Source organism: Entelurus aequoreus, linkage group LG14, assembly GCF_033978785.1.
Source record: "Entelurus aequoreus isolate RoL-2023_Sb linkage group LG14, RoL_Eaeq_v1.1, whole genome shotgun sequence".
Taxonomy (NCBI): Eukaryota; Metazoa; Chordata; class Actinopteri; order Syngnathiformes; family Syngnathidae; genus Entelurus; species Entelurus aequoreus.
In genome coordinates, this window is record NC_084744.1 from 35478392 (window position 1) to 35493974 (window position 15583).

The 15583-nt window shown below is 41.5% G+C and overlaps 1 protein-coding gene across 1 annotated transcript in view; it reads right to left on the reverse strand.

The window, feature by feature from the left end:
• Nucleotides 1-1875: 1875 nt before the first annotated feature.
• LOC133664282 (dual 3',5'-cyclic-AMP and -GMP phosphodiesterase 11A-like) overlaps nt 1876-15583 on the reverse strand; it is a 129557-nt gene continuing 115849 nt past the window's right edge. Inside the window, exons 15-18 of the mRNA XM_062068794.1 lie at nt 2483-2583; nt 2246-2323; nt 2102-2165; nt 1876-2022 (exon numbers count right to left, since the gene is read on the reverse strand). Coding sequence (XP_061924778.1) covers nt 1876-2022; nt 2102-2165; nt 2246-2323; nt 2483-2583 — 390 coding nt within the window. The remainder of the gene's footprint in view (nt 2023-2101; nt 2166-2245; nt 2324-2482; nt 2584-15583) is intronic.

Below are 15583 nucleotides of genomic sequence, written 5' to 3' on the forward strand. Positions count from 1 at the left end.
GTGGAAAATATAGAAATGATACAATTTGTTGTTATCAACAAATGTAAGTGGGTGAGGGTGTTCTTACATATGTTGGTTGAAAAAGTTCGAACAATTTAATTCTAAGCCGCTGACATACAATTGCTTTAACTCCTCTTCTTCTGTGTAGGCTGTGAGGAAACACGATAAGATAACATACAGTATTATTTTCACGTAATCGATGCAGGCGCATAATAACAGCGGCATGCGACATACGGTAACATAATTGCTGCTAAAAGCAGCTGTTTTATGCAGTCTAAATTGATGTGTGTACCTAATGTTGTGACCGGGTGAATGTTTATGAAGTTCATTTTCGACCATGTCTGGGCAAAAAATAGCAGTGACGACTTCTAGATATACAGGTGGAACTCCAAAAATTGGAATATTGTGCAAAAATTCATATAATCCAGCAATTAGATTTACAGTGGCCTAGTGGTTAGAATGTCCGCCCTGAGATCGGTAGGTTGTGAGTTCAAACCCCGGCCGAGTCATACCAAAGACTATAAAAATGGGACCCATTACCTCCCTGCTTGACACTCAGCATCAAGGGTTAGAATTGGGGGTTAAATCACCAAAAATTATTCCCCGGGCGTGGCCACCGCTGCTGCTCACTGCTCCCCTCACCTCCCAGGGGGTGATCAAGGGTGATGGGTCAAATGCAGAGAATAATTTCGCCACACCTAGTGTGTGTGTGACAATCATTGGTACTTTAACTTTAACTTAACAAGGTGAAACTAATGTATGACATAGGCTCATAACATACAACTGAAAATATTTCAAGCCTTCTTTTGATATAGTTTTGATGATTATGGCTTACAGCATAGGTGTCAAACTCAAGGCCCAGGGTCCCCTGCTTGGCACTCAGCATCAAGGGTTGGAATTGGGGGTTGAATCACCAAAAATGATTCCCCGGGCGTGGCCACCGCTGCTGCTCACTGCTCCCCTCACCTCCCAGGGGGTGGAACAAGGGGATAGGTCAAATACATCACACCTTGTGTGTGTGTGTACTATCAGTGATACTTTAACTTTATTCAAATTTTGGGGGTTTCACCTGTGTACATTTTCAAAAAATAAAGTATGATAATTTTGGAGAGGCATTGTGTCAGGGTTCTTCTGTGATTAAACTTTAGAGCTATAGAAAGAAGTCGTTAAATCTGGTACCGCTGATCGCTGGCAGTGAGACTCACGGCAACACAACATAGACTCCTCTTCCTCCTATCCAGGAGATAGCAAAAAGCCGCTGCCTGACCAGGGATCAGAAAATCTGCAGAGACTCCTCCCACCCCCACCAAGGACTGTTTTCACTGCTGGACTCTAGAAAGAGGTTCCGCAGCCTCCGTAGCAGAACCTCCAGGTTCTGTAACAGCTTCTTCCCTCAGGCCGCAAGACTCTTGAACGCATCAAAATAATCCCCTCAATTCCCCCCAAAAATTGATTAATTCGCTGGAATATAAAGACAATATAACATACATCCATAAACGTGGATGCATATGCAAAAGTGCAATATATTTATCTGTACAGTAATCTATTTATTCATATCTGCACCTTATTGCTCTTTTATCCTGCACTACAACGAGCTAATGCAACGGAATTTCGTTCTAATCTGTACTGTAAAGTTCAAATTTGAAAGACAATAAAAGTACGTCTCTAAGTCTAAACATAACAAAAAGATGCAGTTCTTAGACAGCAGATGGGTAGATAATGTTGCTGTTAGCGCCAACACCACACAGGAAGCTGAAAAGGACCACTAAGCGCGTCGTGTGTTTCCAGCTGAGTGGATAAAAAGGTCAGTGTTTGCCTCCAATGCAGTCTGGCAGAAAGTGGAGCGCTGACTCACTCGCCCTCGTCACTACGAGGTCACTCAGTCAGTATGGGCCAATGTGGAGGTCGTGAGAGGGGAAACAAACACCATCGAGATGATGGACTCACCGAGGGCGTGAGCTTGAGCTCGGATCTCTCCCTGTCGCCCTGCTCGAAGAACTCGCTGGTCACTAACTCTGCCACCTGAAATGAGGATAATATCACCTGTTCAAAAAGGCAAGTTTTCCCCTGCGGATCACATCGAACACCCGGATTTCCTCACTTTGCGGGATATTTCCCAAGGTTTGGTGGCAGCGCCGAGATCGCACGCCGTCATCATCATCGACCTGACAGGGAAAGAGAGACAAATAAGATGTAGTTTCAGATTTTGGGCATTAGCGAGAATTTTTAGCATCCAGAGTTGCACCTGCACATGTCTCTGTGGGCCTTTACGTTCCAGTTGTAATCTCCTTTGGTGACAAGGTCAAAGAAGGTGTTTCTGTTCCTGAGGAGAGGTAGTAAGTCATATAAAATCCACCAGGGGGAGTTGTTAAGCAAACTAAGCCAGCAATAAAGCTTTGCAATCAACCAAGCACAAATCATAGTGGTCTACAACCCTGGGAGTTTTAAATCTGATGGAAGCTGTGTTTAGAGTATAACATACTCAAAGTAAAGAGTGAGATCCGTTGCCAGAATAGACTGTTTGAGCAGCTGCATCAGGTTACTGTATTCAGCGGACGAGAGGTTGGAGAAGATGTTGTGACCCTGCGGACAAGAAGAAGACTGTAACGCATGCAACATTAGGTGTGCACAATCTGCTATGTAGAAAAGTATGGTTGTCGATGCATGCATTGCACCAGGAATTGTTTACGACATACTTTGTACTTGTACCATCAAGGTTGCTAAGATTACAATAACGCAATTTCAGTATTGTATTTGGTGAGAGTTAATTTGGCAATATGTTTATTTTTCTGAATGCAATTTGCAGTTCTTCTACATTTTGACATTGCGAAATCATCAAAACATAAAAGAAACCACAATGAGTATTTTACCGTCCCTTTTTAAAACACAAAAATAAACATGTTGGTATTATTATTGTAGTGTGCAGTGATGCCCAGTTAATTAAAGAATAACTATTTGATGAACTAACAATTAGAATCTGCTGGGAAGTTTTATATTTGGGCCATTACACCAAATCACTGCCATTTGCTTTTAAACTAAATGTAAATATTTGTTTAATTCTATATCTGACATTACACATGTTGAACTATTCAAAAATGTTATTGGCCCACCTCTGGCAACTTTACTTACATTTTGTACAAGCTGTGTGTAGGGCCGATTTTAGCATGACGAAGCGCATGTAAAATGTCAATTAATGAATGACTTTTGAATGAAAATGTAACACTTATTTCTAGCCTCTTCCTGCTCTGTCATTGATAAGAATATAACGGCAAATTTCTCTCTTTGTTCTCGCTGTCCCCTGTGGAGCGCTGCGCTATTGCTGCCGTTCAAAGCAGTAGTACTCTGGTCAAAGTTACATCAGTAAGATTAGCAAATTTTAACTATGTTAAATTTGTTATTTTGCACACAAAAAATTATATATTGAACATTGTATTTTCATTCATTTGTTTTAGCACAAAACATGCATCAAATTAAATGTAAGTTTTATTGAAAAAAGTATAAAACATTTTTTACATACTGCGTAGGGCCCCAATTTAGCCAGGGGCAGCTCTTTGTACCAACTGACTGAAAGTAACATGAGTGAGTTCTTAGCATATAATTAGCAAACACATGAAATATAGCCACATGGCATGTATGCTATTAACATGGTCAAACTAACCCCATTACAGTGATTTAACTGTCAGTATCTTTTAAATAAAGAAATAACCAGAAGAAAAACGAAATTGTGAGAGTTGGACACATTTCTGGCCACACAAGTGATCCACAAGAAAGGCTGACACAAGGTTTGTGGAAAAACATGTTCGAGGCGCCGCTTGTCGCCGAAGCTAACAACACCAACGGCTTCACTTGGCTGCCTAGCAACCATGAGCATGATGAGACGAAGTCAACGGAGCAGTACCGGTTTGACAGAAGAAGAGGACTCGGACTTCAAAGCGTAATAGGAACTCTACGAGGCAAAGTCAATAGTGTTCAAAACGATTTTGATCATCTCCAAGAACAGATTCTCAATGGTATACAAAAAGATGTTGAAAATCTCCAAAAACGGATTGTCAGGGAGAGCAAGGAATATTGTGATATGATAGAAATGAGAAAGTTCAAAGAAGACATTAAAATTCTCAATGAAGACAACACAGCACAAAAACAGGAGATAGATGTTTTGTCTCGCAACATCACATCATCGAAATCAAACTGACTCATGACGGTCTAAACCCAGCTAACGTTCCATATTAGTGGGTGAACAATCCAATGCTTGGTGAATTCTGCTTTACAATGATACAATGACAAGGCAAGAAGGGCTTTCTATGCCATCAAGAGAAACGTCAAATTGGACATCCTAATTCAAATGTGGCTCAAAATATTAGACTCCGTTATAGAATCCATCTCCCTCTATGGGTGTGAAGTCTGGGGCCCACTTGCAGACCAAGATTTCAAGAAATGGGACAAACACCAAACTGAGACCCTACACACAGAGCTCTGCAAATCCATTCTCCGCACCCAGCGGAAAAAGACAAACATGCCGAGCAGAACTAGGACGATACCCACTAATAATCAAAAATCAGAAGAGTTTCTAAATTCTACAACCACTTAAAAGAAAATGACCCTTACACGCTCCACAACAAAGCCCTCGCCTACAGAGACACCATAGAGAGATGCCCTCAGATTCCAGATTCAAGAACTTGTATGCAAACTCAAACAGAGCAACCAGAGAGAAACCCCACTAGACTGAATAAAACCATAAGAAAACAAAAAACTATCTGATACGCTGGAAAGAAAAACAAATAACCAGAGTAGATTAGAATGCTATATGCACTCAGCAGAGAATACATAGTGGAAGACTATATGAGCACTGTAACTGACCCAAAACTAAGGACATTCTTGACTAGGTCCAGACTCTGTGAACACAGCCTCACCATTGAGAGGCCGTCACAGACAGACAAACCTGGCTCCCAAGACAAGACAGACTGTGCCCTCACTGCCCACAAAAACAGGTGCAAACAGAGTTACACTTTCCAACTACCTGGGAATTATACCAAGACATTAGAGACACAGACTTCCCACTGAGTACAAACAGCCAAAAATACTTTGGGAACATGACAAATAACAAAAAACTCCCATATCTTCTGGGTAAAGTACAAGAACGTACAAACACAGCGGCGAGATTTGTAAACTGCTGCGACAAGAGGAGAACATCCAACGGAACACAACCGCCATAAAGACTATAAAACATCAGCGTAATGAGCAGAAGCCTTGAACAAAGACACTGTAGACCTACTGCACTTTAAAAACAATTGCTAGCAAGTTGACAAGTTATTCAATACTGTCTTTGTGTATCTGCACAGCACCAATTGCTTAGCCCTAACGTACTTTAACTTTCATTTTGTGTTGATTTGTATTGTTTTGCACAGTTGCTTTGGCAATGAAAATGTACATTTCCCATGCCAATAAAGCCCATTTGAATTTGAAATTTGAATTTGATAGGAAGAGCCGACATCGAAGGATCAAAAAACGACATCGCGTTGAACGCTTGGTTATCCCAGTTATCCCTGTGGTAACCTTTCTGACACCTCCTGCTCAAAACCCAAAAAGCCAAGAATGACTTCATAGACACAATGTATAGCATTAGTTTATATCCTAAAAACACAAGGCCAAGCAGAATCTCAGTACACAGTGCCACACTTATTGATAATATGTTTACTAATGATTTTGATAATAATACCACAAGTTGTCTGCTAATATCCAACATCCGTGATCATCTGCCAGTTTTTATAATATATGTCGGAAACTACAAGAAGAGGACAAAAAGACATTCCGAAGAATATGCACAGGGCAAAGTATGATAGCTTTCAAGAATGATCTGAGAGATCAAAGTTGGGACAATGTATACATTGAAAATGATGTAGATGATGCATATGATATTTTTCTCAACACTTCCATGATGCGTTATGACAAACATTGTCCATCGAAACAACTTAGTAAAATGCAAAAAAAAAAAAAAATCAACCATGGATGACAAAAGAGACTGACAAATGCTTGCAAAAAGGAAAATACACTATATAAAAATTGTATAACACAAAGATCTACACAGGCAGAAAACAAGTAAAAAATGTATAAGAACAAGCTAACTAGCATACTACAAACATTTAGGAAAGAATATTACAGTCAGTTATTAAACAGGAACAAAAACAACATGACAGCAGCATGGGGCAATCCTAAATAGCATTATTAAAAATGGTGCTAAGAAGGATTATCCTCAATACTTCTCAGACGGAAATGTAAACAATGACAATGTGAACAACATAGTTGAAAGCTTTAATAACTACTTTGTAAATATTGGACCAAATCTAGGGGAAAAGATTCCAGATCCTGGGTCAGTTAAGGGCTTGAATGACACTATAGACAGAAATCCCAGAAATTCCTCAAGGATGTGACAAAAGAGGAAATAATCTATATTGTGGAAAAATGTACATCAAAGACCTCAACTGATTGTAATTAAATGTATATGGAAACGATAAAAAAGGTTATTGAAGATAATTCAGAACCTTTAACATATATCAGCAACCTATCATTTCAAAAAGGCACATTCCTAAACTAAATGAAAGTAGAAAAAATTGTAGCAATTTATAAGACTGGAGACAAACACCAGTTTACAAGCTACAGACCTGTTTTCCTATTTGCGCAATTTTCTAAAATTATTGAAAAATTGTTTAACAAAAGATTGGACAAATTCATTAATAAAAATGGAACACTCACCAACAACCAGTACCGATACAGAGCCAACATTTTAACATCAATGGCATTAATCGAAATAACAGAAGAGATTACCAACGCAATAGATGGTCAACAATGTGCAACAGCAGTGTTTATGGATCTAACAAAAACATTAGACACAATTGATCATAATATCTTAATAAACAAATTAGAACTGTATGGCATCAGAGGGCTAGTCTTGAAAGGGGTAAGAAGTAGGGCTGTGAATCTTTGGGTGTCCCACGATTCGATTCAATATCGATTCTTGGGGTCACGATTCGATTTAAAAAAAAAAAAAAATTAAATTCAACACGATTCTCGATTCAAAAACGATTGTTTTCCCGATTCAAAAGGATTCTCTATTCATTCAATACATAGGATTTCAGCAGGATCTACCCCAGTCTGCTGACATGCAAGCAGAGTAGTAGATTTTTGTAAAAAGCTTTTATAATTGTAAAGGACAATGCTTTATCAACTGATTGCAATAATGTAAATTTGTTTTAACTATTAAATGAACCAAAAATATGACTTATTTTATCTTTGTGAAAATATTGGACACAGTATGTGTCATGTCAAGCTTATGAGATGCGATGCAAGTGTAAGCCACTGTGACACTATTGTTCTTTTTTTTATAAATGTCTAATGATAATGTCAATGAGGGATTTTTAATCACTGCTATGTTGAAATTGTAACTAATATTGATACTGTTGTTGATAATATTCATTTTTGTTTCACTACTTTTGGTTTGTTCTGTGTCGTGTTTGTGTCTCCTCTCAATTGCTCTGTTTATTGCAGTTCTGAGTGTTGCTGGGTCGGGTTTGGTTTTGGAATTGGATTGCATTGTTATGGTATTGCTGTGTATTGTTTTGTTGGATTGTTTAATAAAAAATAAAAAAATTAAAAAATATACATATATATTTTAAATTAATAAAAAATTAAAAATCGATTAAAAAAAAAAAGAGAATCGATTCTGAATCGCACAACGTGAGAATCGCGATTCGAATTCTAATCGATTTTTTCCCACACCCCTAGTAAGAAGCTTCTACACAACCAGGAAGCAATACATGAAGATAGGCGAAAACATGTCCACAGAGCTAAATGTATCTTTCGGCGTACCTCAGGGATCAATACTGGGACCAAAATTGTTCAATCTTTATATAAATGACATTTATAAAGTTACAAAAGACTTAAAGTTTGCAGACAACACGACTGCAATTTTTTCAGGAGAGAACACAAAGAAGATAATACAAATGATAACAGAAAAAAATTTACAAATTAAAAAGATGGTTTGAAAAAAACAGACTATTGAATCTCAGTAAAACAAAAATAATGCTATTCGGTAACAGTAGAAGAGAAAGTCAAACACAAATACATTGAAACGGTAAAATAAATACAATCATTGGGTGGAATAATAGACAATTAAATTAACTGGAAACCTCATGTAAAAAATATACAACATTAAGTAGCAAAAAAAACATCAATAATGAAAAAAGCAAAATATGTTCTGGACCAAAAAATCACTTCATATTATTTACTGCCTGCTAGTGTTACCATATCTGAGTTACTGTGCAGAAATATGGGGAAATAACAAAAGTATGCTACTGTGTTTCAAAAAAGATCAGTTCGAATAATAAAAAATAAGGTTGGATACAGCAAACAGTCAAACCATTTATTTATTGAATCAAAATAGTTTAAATTTAATGACTTGGTGCATTTGCAAACAGCTAAAACTATGTACAAATCAAACTATAACCTGCTACCCAAAAATGTTATCAACAAATGAGGAGAAAAATAAACTTAAAGAAAAATCTAATTTAAAACATCTGTATGCATGTGCAACACTTAAAACCTTTAGCAAAATAAATTATGCAATGGATTTAGGAAGGAAGTCAAATAATACTAACTAACTAAACCCAGTAATAATAGGTTTAAGAAACTGTTCAAACTACAAGTGTTCACAAAGTACAACGAAGAAGAACCATGATAAACATCTTAAACTTTATTTCAAAAATAGCTAATCTAATTCATCACATAGGTGAAATATAATTTACTGAATTTATTTAGGAGAACGTTAATTAATGTTTATTCATGTATATAATATGTGTTTACTTACTCATTGTATATTCATTATTTATTTACTCACTGTTGTGGTATAAATAGAGAACAAACACATGGGATAGAACTGCTATGATACCAAAAGGAGTAGGACTAAATAGGCTCTGCTTCTTCCTACTCCTTTTTGGACATGCTGTAATGAAACGACAGGAAATATGTGATGTGTTACATTGTAATTGCTCGGAACACCACCCAGCGTGTTGCTAGACAGTGTGCCAATGAATATTGGCAACAACTGTGTAAGGAAATACAGAGCTGTGCCGAGTCCGGAAACACACGCGGCATGTACAACGGCATCAAAAAGGCCCTTGGCCCTGCAGTAAAAGGAATTGCCCCCCTGAAATCTCTGTCAGGGGAGAAGATCACTAACCGGGAGGAACAGATGACCAGATGGGTGGAACACTACTCAGAACTGTACTCCCGTGAAACATCAGTTTCCAATGCTGCCCTTAGTGGTACGAAGGATCTGCCCATCATGGAGGAGCTAGATGAAGTGCCCACTATGGAAGAGCTCAGCAAAGCCATTGATGCCCTCCCAAACGACAAAGCACCAGGTAGCGATAACATCCCACCTGAAGCCATCAAGCACGGGAAACCTGCCCTGCTTCAGCCTCTGTATGAGTTGCTCTGCATGTGCTGGGAGGAAGGTGCAGTCCCACAAGACATGCGTGACGCCACCATTGTGACACTGTATAAAAACAAAGGTGACCGCAGTGACTGCAACAACTACAGAGGGATCTCCCTTCTCAGCATTGTCGGCAAAGTGTATGCACGCATCCTCCTCAACAGGCTGCAGAGACTCGCGGATCGTGTCTATCCAGAATCCCAATGTGGCTTCAGAGCAGGCAGGTCGACAACTGACATGATCTTTTCCCTTCGACAGCTCCAGGAAAAGAGTAGAGAGCAAGGCCAGCCACTCTACATGATGTTCATAGACCTCACCAAGGCCTTCGATCTGGTCAGCAGGGAAGGCCTATTCCAGCTCCTTGAGAAGATTGGCTGCCCCCCAAAGCTCGGCAGCATGGTGACCTCCTTCCATGTCAACATGAAGGGCACAGTCCTGTATGACGGATCATCCTCAGAACCATTCTGTATCAACAGTGGTGTCAAGCAGGGCTGTGTACTTGCACCAACCCTTTTCGGGATTTTCTTTTCCCTGCTCCTGTCTTACGCCTTCGACTCCTCCACTGATGGTGTATACCTGCACACCCGGTCTGATGGGAGATTGTTTAACCTGGCGCGACTGCGTTCTAAGACCAAGGTCAGGACAGTTCTCATCAGGGAGATGTTGTTTGCTGATGATGCAGCCCTCATGACTCACACAGAGGATGCCCTTCAGAGTTTGGCTGACCGCTTTGCCGATGCTTGTAAGCAGTTTGGGCTCACAATAAGCCTGAAGAAGACCAACATCAGTGCACAAGACATCAGTACTGCCCCCTCCATCACAGTTGATAACATCAGACTGGACACTGTGGACGAGTTCACCTACTTGGGATCAACAATCAGCAACAACCTCTCACTGGACATCGAACTGGACAGGCGTCTCGGAAAGGCAAATACCATCATGGCTAGACTGACCAAGAGAGTGTGGGAGAACGGAGCGCTGTCAGAACACACCAAGATCCGTGTATATCAGGCCTGCGTTCTCAGCACCCTTCTCTATGGAAGTGAATCCTGGACCACCTATATGAAGCAAGAACGTCGGCTCAACACCTTCCACATGCGGTGCCTCAGGCGCATCCTCAACATCAGCTGGCAGGACCACATCCCATACACCAACATCCTGCAGCGCGCCAAGATCCCCAGCATGTACTCCCTGCTGAGTCAACGCCGTCTCCGCTGGCTCGGCCATGTCCGACGGATGGAGGATGGAAGACTACCTAAGGACATCATGTATGGACAACTGACCATTGGCACCAGACGAGCTGGTCGCCCCCTACTACGCTTCAAGGACGTCTGCAAAAGAGACATGAAAGCATGCAACATCTCTCCTGACAGCTGGGAGGTACAGGCCATGGACAGAAATGCTTGGCGTCAGACTGTCCACAAGGGCAGTGCAGAAGCTGAGGTGGCAAGAGATCGGCTTGCAGCAGAGAAGAGGAGACGCAGGAAGTGCACTGCAGCAACCCCTCAAACCCAGGCCACCTTATTCATTTGCACAAACTGCAATAAAGACTGTCACTCACAGATCGGACTGCGCAGCCATAGCAGACGATGCCAAACAACATGACAAGACTCCAGACGCGCATCAGTATGGTCTCTCGAGACTGAGCTGCCGATGATGATGTATGCATGCTAGACATAAACTGACACCAATCAATCAAAAATAAATACATTTCGGTTACAGGACAATGCTGAGAATTCAACCTCCCGCTAGGGATGATACTCGAAACCGGTTTTCCCGGTTGTTCGATAAGACTCTGATCCCTTTTTGAGAACCGGTACCCGTTATTGAGACCACTATAGTAAAGAAAAAGAGTTGGTTCTTTATTCGAATCCCGTCCCGACCAGAAATGCCCCGTATTTTTGGTATTATTCTTAACTTTTCTTGCCTTTTTTTAATCTCTTACCTTCCATAAACCACTAATTATGGTTCTTGGGCGCTTTTGTGTGTTTTCGTTACTTTTCTTTTTCTTTTCGGGCCGTTTTGTGTTTGGCTTTGATCAGCGGAGCAGCAGACCATTTGTTTACACCCGCGAGGAGCTGTTTGCGCTCTCCTTACCAGCGCTATGGGGAACGCGGCCGGACCTTCCCGTGGAAGTACGGAAAAAGCGCAGGGGACGCCGTGCCGGCATAAAGATGAAGGAGCGCAGAAGGAAATTTAAGCCTGCAATCCCCTCTGTCCTCATGGGGAACGTGCGGTCTTTGGCGAACAAAATGGACGAATTGTTTGGGCTCGTCCGAACTCAAAAGGAGTACGCCGTGTGCAGCATCATGTGCTTTACGGAGACTTGGCTACACGTGGACTTCCCGGACCACAGCGCGTCTCTACCCGGCTTCACAACCTCACGGGCGGATAGAAGCACACTCCTTAGCGGTAAGAAAAAAGGCGGCGGGATTGCCATCTTTGTGAACGAGAGGTGGTGTAATCATGCTCATATTACTGTAAAGGAGTGTGTTTGTACGCCGGACATTGAACTTCTGGCTGTTGGAATTCGGCCATATTATTTGCCAAGGGAATTTACTTCTGTAATCTTCATCGGAGTGTATGTTCCTCCTTCTGCTGACGAAACTGCTGCTTGTGACACCATTCACGCCGCTGTTGCTAAGCAACAGACCAAACATCCCGATGCCCTCATTCTCATTTCGGGTGACTTTAATCATGTTTCTCTGGACTCTATTTTACCCACTTTCCATCAATATGTACACTGTGCATCACGGGAAAATAAAACTCTGGACCTACTGTATGCTAATTCAAAAGATGCATACAGCGCCACTGCCCTGCCCCCCTTGGGACGGTCTGATCATAATCTGGTGCTTTTAACACCTCATTACGTTCCTGCTGTGAAGAGGCAGCCCATCTCAACTAAATCAGTGCAAATGAGAAGCATTGAGGCTGGCATAGCCTTACAAGACTGCTTTGAGACTACAGACTGGGAAGTACTGTGTAAGCCTCACGGGACAGATATCAACAAAATCACAGACTGCATCACTGAGTACATCAATTTCTGTGAGGACTCCATCATCCCGACAAAAACTGTCCACTGTTACCCAAATAACAAGCCCTGGATCACCAGCCAGCTAAAGGTGCTGCTAAATAAAAAGAAGCCAGCCTTCAGATCCGGTGATCGGGACGAGTTGAAGAGGATTCAGTGGCAGCTCAGAGTTAATCTTCAAGAAGGGAAAGATGCCTATAGAAGGAAGCTTGAAGCTAAACTCCAACAAAACAACACTCGTGAGGTTTGGAAAGGTATGAAGGCCATCACAGGCTTCAACAATAAAGCCAAACTGTTGGATGGGGGTGCAGATGGAGCCAACGAGCTGAATTTGTTTTTCAACAGATTTAGCAACGCACCCCTTACTGGCCCTCCCCCCACTACTCCTGTTCTCACACCTCCACCTCCCCCTCCTTCTCTTTTACCTGCCACAGCCGTTTTTTCCCCCTTCTCCCCTCTCCCCTCCCCCACTTCCACCCCCACTGAGAAAGCCAGCCCGGTGTGTCTGACACCTGGACTTGTAAGACGGCAGCTGGAGAAAGTCAATCCAGCCAAGTCAGCAGGCCCTGACCGAGTCAACCCCTGGGTCCTGAAGACTTGCGCTGCTCAGCTAACTGGGATCCTGCACTTCATCTTCAACCTGAGTCTGAAGCTAGAACGGATACCAGTGCTATGGAAAACATCCTGCATAGTGCCGGTGCCCAAGAAGCCCATCCCATCGAGCTCAAATGACTTCAGACCTGTAGCCCTGACGTCCCAGGTCATGAAGGTCCTCGAGAGACTTGTGCTGGATCAGCTGAGGCCACTGGTGGCTCCTTCCCTGGATCCTCTACAGTTTGCATATCAGCCCCATGTAGGAGTGGACGATGCTGTTATCTACCTGCTGCATCATGCTCACTCTCACCTGGATGGTGGGAAGGGCACTGTGAGGATCATGTTTTTTGATTTCTCCAGTGCCTTTAACACTATTCAGCCAATTCTGATGAGTGACAAGTTGCTCAGGATGGGTGTCAGTTCATCCATTGTCTCCTGGATCACTGATTACTTGTCTGACAGGCCCCAGTTTGTGCGACTGGGGAGCTCCGTGTCGGATACTGTGGTCAGTGGTGTAGGTGCTCCACAGGGGACCGTCCTGTCTCCTTTCCTGTTCACCCTGTACACCTCAGACTTCCAGTATAGTTCCAGGTCCTGCCATCTGCAGAAATACTCTGACGACTCTGCTGTGGTCGGGTGTATCGGAGAGGGACGGGAATTGGAGTACAGGACACTGATCGCTGACTTTGTGGAGTGGTCTCAGGCGAACCATCTGGTCCTTAATGTGGACAAGACCAAGGAACTGGTCATCGACTTCAGGAAGAGAGTGACCCCGGTGGAGCCCATCAAGATCCAGGGCCGGGAGGTGGCAGTGGTGGAGCAGTACAAGTACCTGGGAGTCCACTTGAACACTAGACTGGACTGGAAGGACAACTGCAAAGCTGTTTACAAGAAGGGCATGAGCAGACTCTTTTTCCTGAGGAAGCTTAGGTCATTCAATGTGTGCAGCAAGCTGTTGGAGATCTTTTATCAGTCTGTTGTGGCCAGTGCACTGTACTTCGCAGTGGTTTGTTGGGGGAGCAGCACCAGCAAAAGGGACTCAAACCGGATTGATAATCTGATCCGGAAAGCCGGCCAAACTATTGGCACGCAATTGGAGGCGTTTGTGTCAGTGAGGGACAGGAGGTCACTGGACAAACTGCTGGCCATCATGGACAATCCTTCCCACCCACTCCACCTGACAATTAAGGGACAGCGGAGTTCATACTCCAACAGGCTCCTTCAACTTCCTTCCCGCACTGTGCGATTCAAGAACTCCTTCATTCCACACTCCATCCAGCTGTATAATCACTCGCCATACAGCAATAGATGACATCTGCCTATTACCTGACACCTGACATGTTAGCTACTTCTCTTTGTTTATAATGTCTATTTTCTATTTCCTGCTGGACCTACTCTCCATTTTATGCTGCTGCTGTCATATAGACTGTATATACTGTAATATTGTACATGGTCATTGGTTTATATTGTATATATGTTATAGACATAATATAATATATCTGTATATAAATTACTCTGTACACATATTATGTATATATTCGTATATATGTTAGATTTTTTAAATCTATATTAGTCTATTTATACCTGCATTGTCCTTTCCATCATTGTAACTGAGCTACTGTGTTGAACAATTTCCCTTGTGGATCATTAAAGTTTGTCTAATGTCTAATGTCTAATGTCTATAGTGATCACAGAGACAGGTTGTTTTTGTGTTACTGTATATACTTGTTTTTCTGAAAAATCCCACTTAGTATACTTTGGGTAATAACAGTCAATATTTGTTTATTTTATTTAATTTTTTTAGGGGGGTAACAGTCAATATTTATTTATTAGATTTTATTTTTTTCTTATATAATAAAAGTGAGCTTTTGTTAAACCAAATATTGTGTGTTTTTTTCCATATACAACAACCTATCTGGACTCGATAAGAGAATCGATAAGGAATCGGTTCGATAAGAGGATTCGATAATAGACTCGAACTCGATAATTTCTTATCAAACATCATCCCTACCTCCCGCCACTCAAAATATTGGAATATCATCGACTATACTGGAAAAATAAATGAACAAATCTGAATTATGCCACTTCCTGTGCACCATTTGCACCATTTTTTCCAAAAGGGGTAATTGTATGAAAACGCTGGGACTGAGGTGTGAATTTTAACAACGTGTTTTTTATAGTTGTAATAAGGAGTATTGTTAGAGTATAAAAATGTAACATTTCTGAAGGATGAAAAATATTTAAACATTTCAGTGTATGGTCTAATTTTAGGAAGCGGTATAAGCAACAAATAGTATTTTTGCAGTGTTCATGGTACAGTAGTTGAATTCATGCTTTTAAATTGTATTTATTATATGTGAACAATGTGCAGGACACTTTGCATCATGAAAAAGTACATTCACAATGCGTTTATACATTTTATTTGCTGGGGACGCAAATGGCACAGATTTGGTGTAATGGCCAGTTTACAA